This window comes from Pleurodeles waltl, chromosome 7, assembly GCF_031143425.1.
Source record: "Pleurodeles waltl isolate 20211129_DDA chromosome 7, aPleWal1.hap1.20221129, whole genome shotgun sequence".
NCBI classification, from domain to species: domain Eukaryota; kingdom Metazoa; phylum Chordata; class Amphibia; order Caudata; family Salamandridae; genus Pleurodeles; species Pleurodeles waltl.
The window spans coordinates 685358-704992 of NC_090446.1; the positions used below are offsets into that span (position 1 = coordinate 685358).

At 49.1% G+C, this 19635-nt stretch overlaps 1 protein-coding gene across 1 annotated transcript in view; it reads right to left on the reverse strand.

Annotated features, from left to right (window-relative positions):
• CLCN1 (chloride voltage-gated channel 1) overlaps positions 1–19635 on the reverse strand; it is a 609758-nt gene that overhangs the window by 400673 nt on the left and 189450 nt on the right. The window contains exon 9 of the mRNA XM_069242656.1: positions 15949–16033. Coding sequence (XP_069098757.1) covers positions 15949–16033 — 85 coding nt within the window. The remainder of the gene's footprint in view (positions 1–15948; positions 16034–19635) is intronic.

Sequence of the window (19635 nt, forward strand, 5' to 3'; positions counted from 1 at the left end):
TTGTCCAATGGCCTTTTATTTTACATAAATAGCACCATGGTTTCTTTTCCTTGTTTTGATTAGAAGAGGATTTGGGCCCACCACCCCCACCAGAGTGTTTTTGTGGGCCTGATGAAGACTCATTTAAAGATTTGTCCCCACCCTTGTCAGAAGACTTACCATCCTTCTTCTTGTTGCCATCTTTGTCACCCCCAGTATGAACTTTTCTGTTCACCCTTGTTCTGACCCATTTGTCTGCCTTTTTTCCCAATTCTTGGGGAGAGGTCAGATCAGAGTCCACCAAGTACTGGTGCAACAAATCAGACACACAATTATTAAGAATATGCTCTCTCAGGATCAAGTTATACAGGCTGTCATAATCAGTAACTTTACTGCCATGTAACCACCCCTTCAAGGCCTTCACTGAATGGTCAATGAAATCAACCCAGTCTTGTGAAGACTCCTTTTTGGTCTCTCTGAACTTTATCCTGTATTGTTCAGTGGTTAAGCCATAACCATCCAGGAGTGCATTCTTAAGAACTTTGTAATCATTAGCTTCATTTTCTTTTACAGTAAGGAGCCTATCCCTACCTTTTCCACTAAATGATAGCCATAGGATAGCAGCCCACTGCCTTTGAGGGACATCCTGTACAGCACAGGCCCTCTCAAGTGCAGCAAACCACTTGTTAATGTCATCCCCCTCCTTATAAGGGGGGACTATCTTATGCAGATTCCTGGAATCATGCTCTTTTGCAGGATGACTATGGGGAATACTGCTGCTGCCACCATGGGTTTCTAAACCCAGTTTCTGTCTCTCCTTCTCTACTTCTAAAGTCTGTCTATCCAAATCCAGCTGTTGCTTCTTGAGCTTCAGTCTGGTTTGTTCCACTCTCAATCTATTGAGTTCCCTTTCTAACAATCTGTTATCAGGGTGGGTGGGAGGGACATGCCTTGAAACAGAAGTATGGTGAGAATGGACAGAAGGAGACCTGTCCCTTACAGAGGGCACCCTAACAGCTTGGCTAACAGAACCATCATTTCTACTGTGATGAGAATGAATGCTCTTGCTATGATGTGAGACAACACTATCTGTATGGTGTGACTCAACATCAGTACCAACTATGCTAGACTGTCTAGTAATGGGCAGGCTAGGAATTTTCTTTCCTGAATCTTTTCCTGGGGGAGTACCTGGATCAGATTGGGAACCATTAGCTACTTTTTCAACAGATGGGGCACTTCTTGCCTTATCTTGTTCTTTAAGCATGTTAAGTAACAATTCCAAGGAAGGATTCTTCCCTACACTCAAACCTCTCTCTATGCAGAGACTCCTTGCTCCTTTCCAGCTAAGGTGATCATATGCAAGTTTGGACAGATCAACATTTTGGCCTGTGCCAGACATTTTTAGAGAGAGTTAAAGTGATAGGAAAAGAGAAAAAAGTTTGTCAGAGCTTTTAGAAAGACAGAGAAAAAAACTTTTTAAACTTTTTAGAACTTTTTAGAAAGTTAGAAGTGCTTTTCAGCACTTAGAAAAGAGTGAAAAGAGGAAATGCAAAACTTTTTGGCAATGTGTATATACACTGAACTTGTTTTGTATATTTTTCTCTTATGAAAAGTACAATGACAAGAGTGGTAAGTAGTCTCAAAGCACTTATCCCACCGCTGCACAACCAATGTAGGAGGCTGGACTGGTTTGTAGTGAGTACCTAGGGGTACTTGCACCTTGCACCAGGCCCAGTTATCCCTTATTAGTGTATAGGGTGTCTAGCAGCATAGGCTGATAGATAATGGTAGCTTAGCAGAGCAGCTTAGGCTGAACTAGGAGACGAGTGAAGCTCCTACAGTACCACTTAGTGTCATATGCACAATATCATAAGAAAACACAATACACAGTTATACTAAAAATAAAGGTACTTTATTTTTATGACAATATGCCAAAGTATCTCAGAGTGTACCCTCAGTGAGAGGATAGGAAATATACACAAGATATATATACACAATACCAGAAATATGCAGTATAGTCTTAGAAAACAGTGCAAACAATGTATAGTTACAATAGGATGCAATGGAGACACATAGGGATAGGGGCAACACAAACCATATACTCCAAAAGTGGAATGCGAACCACGAATGGACCCCAAACCTATGTGACCTTGTAGAGGGTCGCTGGGACTATCAGAAAATAGTAAGGGTTAGAAAAATAGCCCACCCCAAGACCCTGAAAAGTGAGTGCAAAGTGCACTAAAGTTCCCCAAAGGACAAAGAAGTCGTGATAGGGGAATAAGGCAGGAAAGACACAAACCAACAATGCAACAACACTGGATTTCCAATCTGGGGTACCTGTGGAACAAGGGGACCAAGTCCAAAAGTCACAAGCAAGTCGGAGATGGGCAGATGCCCAGGAAATGCCAGCTGCGGGTGCAAAGAAGCTTCGACTGGACTGAAGAAGCTGCGGTTTCTGTAGGAACGCAAAGGGCTAGAGACTTCCCCTTTGGAGGACGGATCCCTCTTGCCTTGTAGAGTTGTGCAGAAGTGTTTTCCCGCCGAAAGAACACCAACAAGCCTTGCTAGCTGCAATTCATGCGGTTAGCGTTTTTGAACGCTGCTGTGGCGCAGGAGGGACCAGGAGGTCGCAAATTGGGCCAGGAGGTAGAGGGGACATCGAGCAAGACAAGGAGCCCTCTTAGCAGCAGGTAGCACCCACAGAAGTGCCAGAAACAGGCACTACAAGGATGCGTGAAACGGTGCTCACCCGAAGATACACAAAGGAGTCCCACGTCACCGGAGACCAACTTAGAAAGTCGTGCAATGCAGGTTAGAGTGCCGTGGACCCAGGCTTGGCTGTGCACAAAGGATTTCCGCCGGAATTGCACAGGGGCCGGAGTAGCTTCAAAAGTCGCGGTTCCCAACAATGCAGTCCAGCGAGGTGAGGCAAGGACTTACCTCCACCAAACTTGGACTGAAGAGTCACTGGACTGTGGGAGTCACTTGGACAGAGTTGCTGGATTCGAGGGACCTCGCTCGTCGTGCTGAGAGGAGACCCAAGGGACCGGTAATGCAGCTTTTTGGTGCCTGCGGTTGCAGGGGGACGATTCCGTCGACCCACGGGAGATTTCTTCAGAGCTTCTAGTGCAGAGAGGAGGCAGACTACCCCCATAGCATGCACCACCAGGAAAACAGTCGAGAAGGCGGCAGGATCAGCGTTACAGAGTTGCAGTAGTCGTCTTTGCTACTATGTTGCAGGTTTGCAGGCTTCCAGCGCGGTCAGCAGTCGATTCCTTGGCAGAAGGTGAAGAGAGAGATGCAGAGGAACTCGGATGAGCTCTTGCATTCGTTATCTAAGGAATCCCAAGAGACAGAGACCCTAAATAGCCAGAAAAGAGGGTTTGGCTACCTAGGAGAGAGGATAGACTAGCAACACCTGAAGGAGCCTATCACAAGGAGTCTCTGACGTCACCTGGTGGCACTGGCCACTCAGAGCAGTCCAGTGTGCCAGCAGCACCTCTGTTTCCAAGATGGCAGAGGTCTGGAGCACACTGGAGGAGCTCTGGGCACCTCCCAGGGGAGGTACAGTTCAGGGGAGTGGTCACTCCCCTTTCCTTTGTCCAGTTTCGCGCCAGAGCAGGGCTAAGGGGTCCCCTGAACCGGTGTAGACTGGCTTATGCAGAATTGGGCACATCTGTGCCCACGAAAGCATTTCCAGAGGCTGGGGGAGGCTACTCCTCCCCTGCCTTCACACCATTTTCCAAAGGGAGAGGGTGTAACACCCTCTCTCAGAGGAATTCCTTTGTTCTGCCATCCTGGGCCAGGCCTGGCTGGACCCCAGGAGGGCAGATGCCTGTCTGAGGGGTTGGCAGCAGCAGCAGCTGCAGTGAAACCCCGGGAAAGGCAGTTTGGCAGTACCAGGGTCTGTGCTACAGACCACTGGGATCATGGGATTGTGCCAACCATGCCAGGATGGTATAGAGGGGGCAATTCCATGATCATAGACATATTACATGGCCATATTCGGAGTTACCATTGTGAAGCCACATATAGGTAGTGACCTATATGTAGTGCACGCGTGTAATGGTGTCCCCGCACTCAGAAAGTCCGGGGAATTGGCCCTGAACAATGTGGGGGCACCTTGGCTAGTGCCAGGGTGCCCTCACACTAAGTAACTTAGCACCCAACCTTTACTAGGTAAAGGTTGGACATATAGGTGACTTATAAGTTACTTAAGTGCAGTGTAAAATGGCTGTGAAATAACGTGGACGTTATTTCACTCAGGCTGCAGTGGCAGGCCTGTGTAAGATTTGTCAGAGCTCCCTATGGGTGGCAAAAGAAATGCTGCAGCCCATAGGGATCTCCTGGAACCCCAATACCCTGGGTACCTCAGTACCATATACTAGGGAATTATAAGGGTGTTCCAGTAAGCCAATGTAAATTGGTAAAATTGGTCACTAGCCTGTCAGTGACAATTTGAAAGAAATGAGAGAGCATAACCACTGAGGTTCTGATTAGCAGAGCCTCAGTGAGACAGTTAGTCACTACACAGGTAACACATTCAGGCACACTTATGAGCACTGGGGCCCTGGAGAACAGGGTCCCAGTGACACATACAACTAAAACAACATATATACAATGAAAAATGTGGGTAACATGCCAGGCAAGATGGTACTTTCCTACAGTGATGATAACTGAAAGGATGAGGAGTGATGATGAGTGGAAGGGTGAGGAGTGATGATGGAGGATGAAGAGTGACGATGGAAGGATGAGAAGTGATGATGAGTAGAAGGATGAGGAGTGATGATGAGCAGGAGGATGAGGAGTGATGATGACTGGAAGGATGAGAAGTGATGATGAGTGGAACAATGAGAAGTGATGATGAGCAGAAGGATGAGGAGTGATGATAGAAGGATGAGGAGTGATGATGACTGGAAGGATGAGGAGTGATGAGTGGAAGGATGAGGAGTGATTATGGAAGGATGAGGAGTGATAATGAGCAGAAGGATGAGGAGTGATGATGAGTCGAAGGATGAGGAGTGGTGATGGAAGGATGAGGAGTGATGATGAGTGGAAGGATGAGAACTGATGATGACTGGAAGGTTGAGGAGTGATGATGAGCGGAAGGATGAGGAGTGATGAAGGAAGGATGGGGAGTGATGATGAAAGGATGAGGAGTGATGATGTGTGGAAGGGTGAGGAGTGATGATGAAAGGATGAGGAGTGATGATGGAAGGATGACAAGTGATGATGAGCAGAAGGTTGAGGACTGACGTTGAGCAGAAGGATGAGGACTAAAGATGGAAGGTTGAGGAATGATGATGAGCGGAAGGTTGAGGAGTGGTGATGAGTGTAAGGATGGCAAGTGATGATGGAAAGATGAGGAGTGATGATGGAAGGTTGAGGAGTGATGATGAGTAGAAGGATGAGGAGTGATGATGAGGGAAGGTTGAGGAGTGATGATGAGCGGAAGGATGAGGAGTGATGATGGAAGGATGAGGAGTGATGATGAGCAGAAGGATGAGGAGTGATGATCAGCTGAAGGATGAGGAGTGATGATGGAATGGTGAAGAGTGATGAGGGAAGTATGAGGAGTGATGAAGGAAGGATGAGGAGTGATGATGGAAGGATGAGGAGTGATGATGAGTGGAAGGATGAAGAGTGATGATGGAAGAATGAGGAATGATGATGAGCAGAAGGATGAGGAGTGATGATGACTGAAAGTATGAGGAGTAATGATGAGTGGAATGGTGAGGAGTGATGATGGAGGATGAAGAGTGACGATGGAAGGATGAGGAGTGATGATGAGTAGAAGGATGAGGAGTGATGATGAGCAGGAGGATGAGGAGTGATGATGACTGGAAGGATGAGAAGTGATGATGAGTGGAACAATGAGGAGTGATGATGAGCAGAAGGATGAGGAGTGATGATAGAAAGATGAGAAGTGATGAGGAAAGGATGAGGAGTGATGTTGGAAAGATGGGAAGTGATGTTGGAAGGATGAGAGGTGATGATGGAGGTATGACGAGTGATGATGAGCTTAAGGATGATGAGTGATGGAAGGATGAGGAGGAAAAATGGAAGAATGAGGAGTGATGATGAGCTGAAGGATGAGGAGTGATGATGGAAGGATGAGGAGTGATGATGAGCAGAAGGATGAGGAGTGATGATGGAAAGATGAGGAGTGATGATGAATGGAAGGATGAGTGATGATGATGGAAGAATGAGGAGTGATGATGAGTAGAAGGATGAGGAGTAATGATGAAAGATGAAGAGTGATGATGGAAGGATGAGGAGAGATGATGGACGGAAGGATGAGGCGTGATGATGAGGGGATGGATGAGGAGTGATGATGAGCTGAAGGATGAGGGCTGATGATGAGTGGAAGCATGAGGAGCGATGATGGAAGGATGAGGAGTGATGATGAGCAGAAAGAAGAGGAATGATGATGGAAGGATGATGAGTGATGATGGAAGGTTGAGGAGTGATGATGAGGGAAGGATGAGGATTGATGGGTGAGGAGTGATGATGGAAGAATGAAGAGTAATGATGAGCGAAAGGATGAGGAGTGATAATGAGCGGAAGGATGAGGAGTGATAATGAGTAGAAGGATGAGGAGTGATGATGGAAGAATGAGGAGTGATGATGAGTGGAAGGATGAGGAGTAATGTTGAAAGATGAAGAGTGATGATGGAAGGATGAGGAGAGATGATGAGCGGAAGGATGAGGAGTGATGATGAGTAGAAGGATGAGGAGTGATGATGAAGAGTGAGAGGCAGAAGGATGAGGAGTGATGATGAACGGAAGGATGAGGAGTGATGATGAGCAGAAGTATGATGAATGATGATGAGTGGAGCGGTGAGGAGTGATGATGTGTGGAAGGATGAGGAGTAATAATGGAAAGATGAAGAGTGATAATGAGCAGAAGGATGAGAAGTGATGATGAGTGGAACGATGAGGAGTGATGATGAGTTGAAGGATGAGGAGTGATGATGGAAGGGTGAGGAGTGATGAGCGGAAGGATGAGGAGTGATGATGAGTTGAAGGATGAGGGCTGGTGATGAGCGGAAGGATGAAGAGTGATGATGGAAGGATGAGGAGTGATGATGAGCAGAAGGATGAGGAGTGATGATGAATGGAAGGATGAGGAGTGATGGAAGGATGGGGAGTAAAGATGGAACAATGAGGAGTGATGATAAGCTGAAAGATGAGGAGTTATTGTGGAAGCATGAGGAGTGATGATGGAAGGATGAGGAGTGATGATGAGCAGAAGAATGAGGAGTGATCATGGAAAGATGAGGAGTGATGATGAGTGGAAGGATGAGGAGTGATGATGGAAGAATGAGGAGTGATGATGAGTAGAAGGATGAGGAGTAATGATGAAAGATGAAGAGTGATGATGGAAGGATGAGGAGAGATGATGGACGGAAGGATGAGGCGTGATGATGAGGGGAAGGATGAGGAGTGATGATGAGCTAAAGGATGAGGGCTGATGATAAGTGGAAGCATGAGGAGCGATGATGGAAGGATGAGGAGTGATGATGAGCAGAAAGAAGAGGAATGATGATGGAAGGATGATGAGTGATGATGGAAGGTTGAGGAGTGATGATGAGGGAAGGATGAGGATTGATGGATGAGGAGTGATGATGGAAGGATGAAGAGTAATGATGAGCGAAAGGATGAGGAGTGATAATGAGCTGAAGGATGAGGAGTGATAATGAGTAGAAGGGTGAAGAGTGATGATGGAAGGATGAGGAGAGATGATGAGCGGAAGGATGAGGAGTGATGATGAGTAGAAGGATGAGGAGTGATGATGAAGAGTGAGAGGCAGAAGGATAAGGAGTGATGATGAAACGAAGGATGAGGAGTGATGATGAGCAGAAGTATGATGAATGATGATGAAAGATGAAGAGTGATAATGGAAGATGAAGAGTGATGATGGAAGGATGAGGAGTGATGATGGAGGGATGAGGAGTGATGATGGAAGGATGAGGAGTGATGAGGGAAGGATGAGCAGTGAAGATGGAAGGATGAGGAATGATGAAGACTGGAAGGTTGAGGAGTGATGATGAGCAGAAGAATGAGGAATGATGAAGGAAGGATGAGGAGTGATAATGAGCAGAATGATGAGGAGTGATGATGAGCAGAATGAAGAGGAGTGATGATAAGCAGAAGGATGAGGAGTGATGAGTGGAAGGATGAGGAGTGATAATGGAAGGATGAGGAGTGATGATGAGTGGAAGGATGAGGAGTGATGTTGGAAAGATGAGGAGTGATGATGGAAGGATAAGGAGTGATGATGGAGGGATGAGAAGTGATGATGGAAAGATAAGGAGTGATGAGTGGAAGGATGAGAACTGATGATGACTGGAAGGTTGAGGAGTGATATAGGAAGGATGAGGAGTGATAATGAGCAGAAGGATGAGGAGTGATGATGAGTGGAAGGATGGGGAGTGATGATAGAAGGATGAGGAGTTATGATGGATGGATGAGGAATGATGATAAGCAGAAAGATGAGGACTGATGATGACTGAAAGGATGAGGAGTGATGATGAGTGGAAGGATGAGGAGTGATGATGGACAGATGTGGAGTGATGAGGGAAGGATGAGCAGTGAAGATGGAAAGATGAGTGATGATGAGTAGAAGGATGAGAACTGATTATGAGTAGAAGGATGAGGAGTGATGATGAGTGGAAGGATGAGGAATGATGAAGGAAGGATGAGGAGTGATGACTGGAAGGATGAGGAGTGATGATGACTGGAAGGATGAGGAGTGATGAGTGGAAGCATGAGGAGTGATTATGGAAGGATGAGGAGTGATAATGAGCAGAAGGATGAGGAGTGATGATGAGTCGACGGGTGAGAAGTGGTGATGGAAGGATGAGGAGTGATGATGAGTGGAAGGATGAGAACTGATGATGACTGGAAGGTTGAGAAGTGATGATGAGCGGAAGGATGAGGATTGATGAAGGAAGGATGAGGAGTGATGATGAAAGGATGAGGAGTGATGATGTGTGGAAGGATGAGGAGTGATGATGAAAGGATGAGGAGTGATGATGGAAGGATGAGAAGTAATGATGAGCAGAAGGTTGAGGAGTGATGTTGAGCGGAAGGATGAGGACTAAAGATGCAAGGTTGAGGAGTGATGATGGGCAGAAGGTTGAGGAGTGATGATGGGCAGAAGGTTGAGGAGTGATGATGAGCGGAAGGATGACATGTGATGATGGAAAGATGAGGAGTGATGATGGAAGGTTGAGGAGTGATGATGAGCAGAAGGATGAGGAGTGATGATGAGTGGAAGGATGAGGATTGATGATAGAAGGATGAGGAGTGGTGATGGATGAATGAGGAATGATGATAAGCAGAAGGATGAGGACTGATGATGACTGAAAGGATGAGGAGTGATAATGAGTGGAAGAATGAGGACTGATGATGGAAAGATGTGGAGTGATGAGGGAAGGATGAGCAGTGAAGATGGAAGGATGAGAAGTGATGATGAGTAGAAGGATGGGAACTGATTATAAGTGGAAGGATGAGGAAGGATGATGAGTGGAAGGATGAGGAATGATGAAGGAAGGATGAGGAGTGATGATGACTGGAAGGATGAGGTGTGATGAGTGGAAGGATGAGGAGTGATGATGGAAGGATGAGGAGTGATGATGAGCGGAAGGATGAGGAGTGATTTTGGAAAGATATGGAGTGATGATGGAAGGATAAGGAGTGATGATTTAGGGATGAGGAGTGATGATGGAGGGATGAGGAGTGATGATGGAAGGATAAGGAGTGGTGATGGAATGGTGAAGAGTGATGAGGGAAGGATGAGGAGTGATGATGAGCGGAAGGATGACGAGTGATGATGAGCAGAAGGGTGAGAAGTGATGATGAGTGGAACGGTGAGGTGTGATGATGTGTGGAAGGATGAGGAGTGATGATGGAAAGATGAAGAGTGATAATGAGCAGAAGGATGAGAAGTGATGATGAGTGGAACGATGAGGAGTGATGATGAGTTGAAGGATGAGGAGTGATGATGGAAGGGTGAGGAGTGATGAGCGGAGGGATGAGGAGTGATGATGAGTTGAAGGATGAGGGCTGGTGATGAGCGGAAGGATGAAGAGTGATGATGGAAGGATGAGGAGTGATGATGAGCAGAAGGATGAGGAGTGATGATGAGTGGAAGGATGGGGAGTGATAATGGAAAATGAAGAATGATGATGGAAGGATGAGGAGTGATGATGGAAGGCTGAGGAGTGATGATGAGCGGAAGGATGAGGAGCAATGTTGAAAAGATGAGGAGTGATGATGGAAGGATGAGGAGTGATGATGGAGGGATGAGGAGTGATGATGGAAGGATGAGGAGTGATGAGGGAAGGATGATCAGTGAAGATGGAAGGATGAGGAATGATGAAGACTGGAAGGTTGAGGAGTGATGATGAGCAGAAGAATGAGGAATGATGAAGGAAGGATGAGGAGTGATAATGTGCAGAATGATGAGGAGTGATGATGAGCAGAATGAAGAGGAGTGATGATAAGCAGAAGGATGAGGAGTGATGAGTGGAAGGATGAGGAGTGATAATGGAAGGATGAGGAGTGATGATGAGTGGAAGGATGAGGAGTGATGTTGGAAAGATGAGGAGTGATGATGGAAGGATAAGGAGTGATGATGGAGGGATGAGAAGTGATGATGGAAAGATGAGGAGTGATGAGTGGAAGGATGAGAACTGATGATGACTGGAAGGTTGAGGAGTGATATAGGAAGGATGAGGAGTTATAATGAGCAGAAGGATGAGGAGTGATGATGAGTGGAAGGATGGGAAGTGATGATAAAAGGATGAGGAGTTATGATGGATGGATGAGGAATGATGATAAGCAGAAAGATGAGGACTGATGATGACTGAAAGGATGAGGAGTGATGATGAGTAGAAGGATGAGGAGTGATGATGGACAGATGTGTAGTGATGAGGGAAGGATGAGCAGTGAAGATGGAAAGATGAGTGATGATGAGTAGAAGGATGAGAACTGATTATGAGTAGAAGGATGAGGAGTGATGATGAGTGGAAGGATGAGGAATGATGAAGGAAGGATGAGGAGTGATGACTGGAAGGATGAGGAGTGATGATGACTGGAAGGATGAGGAGTGATGAGTGGAAGCATGAGGAGTGATTATGGAAGGATGAGGAGTGATAATGAGCAGAAGGATGAGGAGTGATGATGAGTCGAAGGATGAGAAGTGGTGATGGAAGGATGAGGAGTGATGATGAGTGGAAGGATGAGAACTGATGATGACTGGAAGGTTGAGAAGTGATGATGAGCGGAAGGATGAGGATTGATGAAGGAAGGATGAGGAGTGATGAGGAAAGGATGAGGAGTGATGATGTGTGGAAGGATGAGGAGTGATGATGAAAGGATGAGGAGTGATGATGGAAGGATGAGAAGTGATGATGAGCAGAAGGTTGAGGAGTGACGTTGAGCGGAAGGATGAGGACTAAAGATGGAAGGTTGAGGAGTGATGATGGGCAGAAGGTTGAGGAGTGATGATGGGCAGAAGGTTGAGGAGTGATGATGAGCGGAAGGATGACAAGTGATGATGGAAAGATGAGGAGTGATGATGGAAGGTTGAGGAGTGATGATGAGCAGAGGGATGAGGAGTGATGATGAGTGGAAGGATGAGGATTGATGATAGAAGGATGAGGAGTGGTGATGGATGAATGAGGAATGATGATAAGCAGAAGGATGAGGACTGATGATGACTGAAAGGATGAGGAGTGATAATGAGTGGAAGAATGAGGACTGATGATGGAAAGATGTGGAGTGATGAGGGAAGGATGAGCAGTGAAGATGGAAGGATAAGGAGTGATGATGAGTAGAAGGATGGGAACTGATTATAAGTGGAAGGATGATGAGTGGAAGGATGAGGAATGATGAAGGAAGGATGAGGAGTGATGATGACTGGAAGGATGAGGTGTGATGAGTGGAAGGATGAGGAGTGATGATGGAAGGATGAGGAGTGATGATGAGCGGAAGGATGAGGAGTGATTTTGGAAAGATATGGAGTGATGATGGAAGGATAAGGAGTGATGATTTAGGGATGAGGAGTGATGATGGAGGGATGAGGAGTGATGATGGAAGGATAAGGAGTGGTGATGGAATGGTGAAGAGTGATGAGGGAAGGATGAGGAGTGATGATGAGTGGAAGGATGACGAGTGATGAGTGGAAGGATAAGGAGTGATGATGACTGAAAGTATGAGGAGTGATGATGAAAGGATGAGGAGTAATGATGTGTGGAAGGATGAGGAGTGATGATGAAAGGATGAGGAGTGATGATGGAAGGATGAGAAGTGATGATGAGCAGAATGAAGAGGAGTGATGATAAGCAGAAGGATGAGGAGTGATGAGTGGAAGGATGAGGAGTGATAATGGAAGGATGAGGAGTGATGATGAGTGGAAGGATGAGGAGTGATGTTGGAAAGATGAGGAGTGATGATGGAAGGATAAGGAGTGATGATGGAGGGATGAGAAGTGATGATGGAAAGATGAGGAGTGATGAGTGGAAGGATGAGAACTGATGATGACTGGAAGGTTGAGGAGTGATATAGGAAGGATGAGGAGTTATAATGAGCAGAAGGATGAGGAGTGATGATGAGTGGAAGGATGGGAAGTGATGATAAAAGGATGAGGAGTTATGATGGATGGATGAGGAATGATGATAAGCAGAAAGATGAGGACTGATGATGACTGAAAGGATGAGGAGTGATGATGAGTGGAAGGATGAGGAGTGATGATGGACAGATGTGGAGTGATGAGGGAAGGATGAGCAGTGAAGATGGAAAGATGAGTGATGATGAGTAGAAGGATGAGAACTGATTATGAGTAGAAGGATGAGGAGTGATGATGAGTGGAAGGATGAGGAATGATGAAGGAAGGATGAGGAGTGATGACTGGAAGGATGAGGAGTGATGATGACTGGAAGGATGAGGAGTGATGAGTGGAAGCATGAGGAGTGATTATGGAAGGATGAGGAGTGATAATGAGCAGAAGGATGAGGAGTGATGATGAGTCGAAGGATGAGAAGTGGTGATGGAAGGATGAGGAGTGATGATGAGTGGAAGGATGAGAACTGATGATGACTGGAAGGTTGAGAAGTGATGATGAGCGGAAGGATGAGGATTGATGAAGGAAGGATGAGGAGTGATGATGAAAGGATGAGGAGTGATGATGGAAGGATGAGAAGTGATGATGAGCAGAAGGTTGAGGAGTGACGTTGAGCGGAAGGATGAGGACTAAAGATGGAAGGTTGAGGAGTGATGATGGGCAGAAGGTTGAGGAGTGATGATGGGCAGAAGGTTGAGGAGTGATGATGAGCGGAAGGATGACAAGTGATGATGGAAAGATGAGGAGTGATGATGGAAGGTTGAGGAGTGATGATGAGCAGAGGGATGAGGAGTGATGATGAGTGGAAGGATGAGGATTGATGATAGAAGGATGATGAGTGGTGATGGATGAATGAGGAATGATGATAAGCAGAAGGATGAGGACTGATGATGACTGAAAGGATGAGGAGTGATAATGAGTGGAAGAATGAGGACTGATGATGGAAAGATGTGGAGTGATGAGGGAAGGATGAGCAGTGAAGATGGAAGGATAAGGAGTGATGATGAGTAGAAGGATGGGAACTGATTATAAGTGGAAGGATGATGAGTGGAAGGATGAGGAATGATGAAGGAAGGATGAGGAGTGATGATGACTGGAAGGATGAGGTGTGATGAGTGGAAGGATGAGGAGTGATGATGGAAGGATGAGGAGTGATGATGAGCGGAAGGATGAGGAGTGATTTTGGAAAGATATGGAGTGATGATGGAAGGATAAGGAGTGATGATTTAGGGATGAGGAGTGATGATGGAGGGATGAGGAGTGATGATGGAAGGATAAGGAGTGGTGATGGAATGGTGAAGAGTGATGAGGGAAGGATGAGGAGTGATGATGAGCGGAAGGATGACGAGTGATGAGTGGAAGGATAAGGAGTGATGATGACTGAAAGTATGAGGAGTGATGATGAAAGGATGAGGAGTAATGATGTGTGGAAGGATGAGGAGTGATGATGAAAGGATGAGGAGTGATGATGGAAGGATGAGAAGTGATGATGAGCAGAAGGTTGAGGAGTGACGTTGAGCGGAAGGATGAGGACTAAAGATGGAAGGTTGAGGAGTGATGATGAGCGGAAGGCTGAGGGGATGATAATGAGGGGGAAGGATGACTGATGTCTCCCCTGACTCCACTGAGCCCCACCCGCCGTCCCCACAGTGCACACGTGCTGCACGCGCCGCCAACATCGTGGAAGAGGAAAGTGGGAAAGTTTTAAAAACATAGTCGGAAGAATGTATTTCGCCATCTGACTTCTACCGAAGCAGAGGCAGCTAAATGGACCCTTTGAAGGTTTTAAAAACCGAGAGTCGCCCGCCTGAATCGGGTCTAGTGGCATGAATGCGCTCAGTGTTACCACCCGGGCGGTATTGTACCGACACCACCAGTAGTTTCAACCCGAAGCTTGTGCTGGGGATTACTGAAGACTGGCCATGAGTCGCCCCGTATTTGTATCCCTTTTGTTAACAGTCAAGTAATCTCAGCTGAGACACCAGGTGCTTCAGTGCGCTATGGTTCCGGAGGTGGGCCCTTCTGTGCCAGCGACAAGCATGCGCCATGAGGTGAAATGTGCCCTGCCCCCTCGCCCCTAATCCGGTAACTGCACTCTGTGCCCCCGTCTGTCCGGAGCCTGTACTACTCTACCACCAGCTGGGTGCTTCGGTGCGCTACGGCTGTGGGGATGGACCCTTCCGTGCCAGCGACAAGCTTGCGCCATGAGGTGAGATATGCTCTGCCCCCCCCCCCCCTCCTCTCCCCCCCACACACCTCTATTCGGCGCCTGTACTACCCTAAAAATGCTGGGTGCTTCGGTGCGCTATGGTTCCGGAGGTGGACCCTTCTGTGCCAGCAACAAGCTCCCCCCCCCCGCCCCTAATCCGGCATCTGTTCACTGTGCCCCTTCTGTCCGGCGCCTGTACTACCCTAGCACCAGCTGGGTGCTTCGGAGCGCTATGGTTGTGGAGGTGGACCCTTCTGTGCCAGCGACAAGCATGCGCCATGAGGTGAGATCTGCGCTGCCCCCTCTATCCGGCGCCTGTACTACCCTACCACCAGCTGGGTGCTTCGGTGCGCTATAGTTGTGGAGGTGGACCCTTCTGTGCCTGCGACAAGCATGCGCCATGAGGTGAGATCTGCGCTGCCCCCCTCTATTCGGCGCCTGTACTACCCTAAAACTGCTGGGTGCTTCGGTGCGCTATGGTTCCGGAGGTGGACCCTTCTGCGCCAGCAACAAGCTCCCCCCCGCCCCTAATCCAGTATCTGTTCACTGTGCCCCTTCTGTCCGGCGCCTGTACTACCCTAGAACCAGCTGGGTGCTTCAGTGCGCTATGGCTGTTGGGATGGACCCTTCTGTGCCAGCGACAAGCTTGCGCCATGGGGTGAGATCTGCTCTGCCCCTCTATCTGGCGCCGGTACTACCCCAGCACAAAGCTCGGAGCTTCGGTGCGCTAACATCTCACTAGAAGGTTTTAAAGGGTTTTTTCTACATTAGAGATGGGCAGGGACTGAGATCTCAAGGGCCTCCAAGAAGTGGATCTTCGAGGCCCGGCGAGCCCAGCTTAGTTTCCGTGCAGGAGACGTGGCCTGGTGACCCCAGCCACAGACCACGTTGCCTGTGTCCTCGGGAGAAGGTCTGAACCATGGGATCGTCTCATCTTCATTTTAATCCCGGCAAATCTCCCTGTCATAGAAAGGACGTGACCCACTTCGTGTTTGTTGAGATTCACTGCAATAACGCCCACAGTTTGTGCCATGTATAGCTGGCCACCCTAAAATGTGGGTTCACCCTCCTCGCTGCACATGGTCCCCCCTCCCCGGACCCCCGAGTGCCCGCTCACTCCAGCACTTACCCAATGACTGCAAAGGCCGGCAGCTCCTGCAGGTCAAAGGGGAACTCCATCCGGAAGTTGGTTCTGAAGAGGGCAGTTATGGTGACTGTGGAGAGAGAGATGCTGTGAGATGGAGGGCAGAGAGGGTGGAGAGAGAGGGTGAGGCGGGATGGAATTGTGGGAGGGTGGACAGCAATCGAGAGAGGCAGATGGGGGGGGGGGGAGAGCAGTGATGCTGACTGTGGAAATAAAGATGCTGTGAGATGCACATGGAGAAGAAGAACACGAAGAGAAGGGCAGAGCTGAGGAGAGAAGGGACAGGACTGATGAGAGAAGGGCAGAGCTGTGGAGAGAAGGGACAGGACTGAGGAGAGAAGGGACAGGACTGAGGAGAGAACAGCAGAGCTGTGTAGAGAAGGGACAGGACTGAGGAGTAAAGGGGTAGAGCTGTGGAGAGAAGGGACAGGACTGAGGAGAGAAGGGGCAGAGCTGAGAAGAGAAGGGGCAGAGCTGTGGGGAGAAGGGACAGAGCTGAGGAGAGAAGGGCAGAGCTGTGGAGAGAGGGGCAGAGTTGTGGAGAGAGGGGCAGAGCTGAGGAGAGAAGAGGCAGAGCAGGTGAGAGAAGGGACAGGACTGAGGAGAGAAGGGCAGAGCTGTGGAGAGAAGGGGCAGGGCTGTGGAGAGAGGGGCAGAGATGAGGAGAGAAGGGCAGAGCTGTGGGGAGAGGGGCTGAGCTGATGAGAGAAGGGCAGAGCTGTGGGGAGAGGGGCAGAGCTGAGGAGAGAAGGGCAGAGCTGTGAAGAGAAGGGGCAGAGCTGAGGAGAGAAGGGCAGAGCTGAGGAGATAAGGGACAGGACTGAGGAGAGAGGGTCAGAGGTGAGGAGAGAAGGGCAGAGCTGTGGGGATAGGGGCAAAGCTGAGGAGAGAAGGTGCAGAGCTGTGGAGAGAGGGGCAGAGCTGAGGAGAGAAGGGACAGAGCTGTGGAGAGAGGGGCAGAGCTGAGAAGAGAAGGGTCAGAGCTGTGGAGAGAAGGGACAGGGCTGAGGAGAGGAGGGCAGAGCCCTCTACGCCGGCACCACAGTCAAGCTTCAGCAGAAACTCCAGAGGATCCAAAACGCAGCCGCCAGCCTCATCCTGAACCGCCCACGCCATGAACACATCTCCCACCTCAGATCCCTTCACTGGCCCCCGATCCATAAAAGGGTCATCTTCAAAGTCCCCATCCACGCACACAAATCCCTCCACAACACTGGACCAGCCTACCTTAACGAAAGAGTGAACTTCCACACTCCCACCCGCCACCTCCACTCCGCTGACCTCGCACTCACCACAGTTGCCTGCATCCAACGCACCACCACTGGAGGCAGATCCTTCTTCTACCTCGCCCCCAAGACCCTGAATTCCCTCCCCACCAACCTCTGCAAGACTCAGGACCTCCTGTCTTTCAGAAAACACCCCCAGACATGGATTTTCAAACAGTAACCGGCAGCCCCACCACCCTACTGCCTGCCCCCCCCCCCCCCCAGCACCTTGAGACCCTTACGGGTGAGTAGCGCGCTCTATATATTTTTTGATTGATCGAGCTGTGGAGAGAAGGGGCAGAGCTGTGGGGAGAGGGGCAGAGCTGTGGAGAGAAGGCCAGAGCTGTGGGGAGAGGGGCAGAGCTGTGGAGAGAAAGGGCAGAGCTGTGGAGAGAAGGGGCAGAGCCGTGGGGAGAGAGGGGCAGAGCTGAGGAGAGAAGGGCAGAGCTGAGGAGAGAAGGGACAGGACTGAGGAGAGAGGGGCAGAGATGAGGAGAGAAGGGCAGAGCTGTGGGGAGAGGGGCTGAGCTGATGAGAGAAGGGCAGAGCTGTGGGGAGAGGGGCAGAGCTGAGGAGAGAAGGGCAGAGCTGTGAAGAGAAGGGGCAGAGCTGAGGAGAGAAGGGCAGAGCTGAGGAGATAAGGGACAGGACTGAGGAGAGAGGGTCAGAGGTGAGGAGAGAAGGGCAGAGCTGTGGGGAGAGGGGCAGAGCTGAGGAGAGTGGCAGAGCTGAGGAGAGAGGGGCAGAGCTGTGGGGAGAAGGGCAGAGCTGTGGAGAGAGGGGCAGAGCTGAGCAGAGAAGGGCAGAGCTGTGGAGAGAAGGGCAGAGCTGTGGGGAGAGGGCAGGGATAGCAGAGAGGAGAGGAAGGGATGGGGGGAGCACTGGAGGTGAGGACTGAGGATACGAGACAGAGTATGGACAGTGCAGCACAGATGGGACGAGGCAGCTCACACACAGCCAGAGAAGGGCAGGGTCTGGAAGAGGGGGGCCATGTGATGGGCCCCTGGACACAGCATCTTATGTCCTGTTGATGGCGAGGGGAGGACTCCCTAGGTCCACAGGGCTTACCAGGCACTTCCTCTTACCTTAATGCAGAGATGGCACCCCCAGGACTCACTACAGGGCTCCTGATGGCACCTTGGGGCCTCCTGGTGTCCCTAAGCATTGGCATTCCTCACACACACTATAGTCTCTCCAGCCATCGCTTCTTGGTCATCAGTCGAGGGTCAGTCGTGAGGTCGCTATAACAAACACTAGTTTCTCCAGCCACTGCTTCTTGGTCATCAGTCGAGGGTCAGACGTGGGGTCGCTACAACACACAATAGTCTCTCCAGCCATCGCTTGTTGGTCATCAGTCGAGGGTCAGTCGTGGTGTCGCTATAACACACAATAGTCTCTCCAGCCATTGCTTGTTGGTCATCAGTCGAGGGTTAGTCATGGGGTTGCTATAACACACTGTAGTCTCTCCAGTCATTGCTTCTTGGTCATCAGTCAAGGATCAGTCGTGGGGTCGCTATAACACACAATAGTCTCTCCAGCCATTGTTTCTCGTCATCAGTCAAGGGTCAGTCATGGGGTTGCTATAACACACTGTAGTCTCTCCAGCTATTGCTTCTTGGACATCAGTTGAGGGTCAGTCGTGGGGTCGCTATAACACACAGTAGTCTCTCCAGCCATAGCGTCTTGGTCATCAGTTGAGGGTCAGTCGTGGGGTCGCTATAACACACTGTAGTCTTTCCAGCCAACGCTTCTTGGTCATCAGTCGCAGGGTCGCTATAACACAACATAGTCTCTCCAACTATCGCTTCTTGGTCATCAGTCGAGGGTCAGTCGTGGGGTCGCTAGAACACAACATAGTCTCTCCAGTCATCGCTTCTTGGTCATCAGTCGAGGATCAGTCGTGGGGTCACTTTAACACACAATAGTCTCTCCAGCCATTGCTTCTTGGTCATCAGTCGAGGGTCGGTTGCGGGGTCGCTATAACACACTATAGTCTCTCCAGCCACTGCTTCTTGGTCATCAGTAGAGGATCAGTCGTGGGGTCGCTATGACACACTGTAGTCTCTCCAGCCATTGCTTCTTGGTCATCAGTCGAGGGTCAGTTGTGGGGTCGCTATAACACACTGTAGTCTCTCCAGCCATCTCTTCTTGGTCATCAGTTGAGGGTCAGTCGTGGGGTCGCTATAACACACAATAGTCTCTCCAGCCATCGCTTCTTGGTCATCAGTCGAGGGTCAGTCATGGGGTCTCTATAACACACAATAGTCTCTCCAGCCATCGCTTCTTGGTCATCAGTCGAGGGTCAGTCGTGGGGTCTCTATAACACACAATAGTCTGTCCAGCCATCGCTTTTTGGTCATCAGTCGGGGGTCAGTCGTGGGGTCGCTAGAACACACTGTAGTCTCTC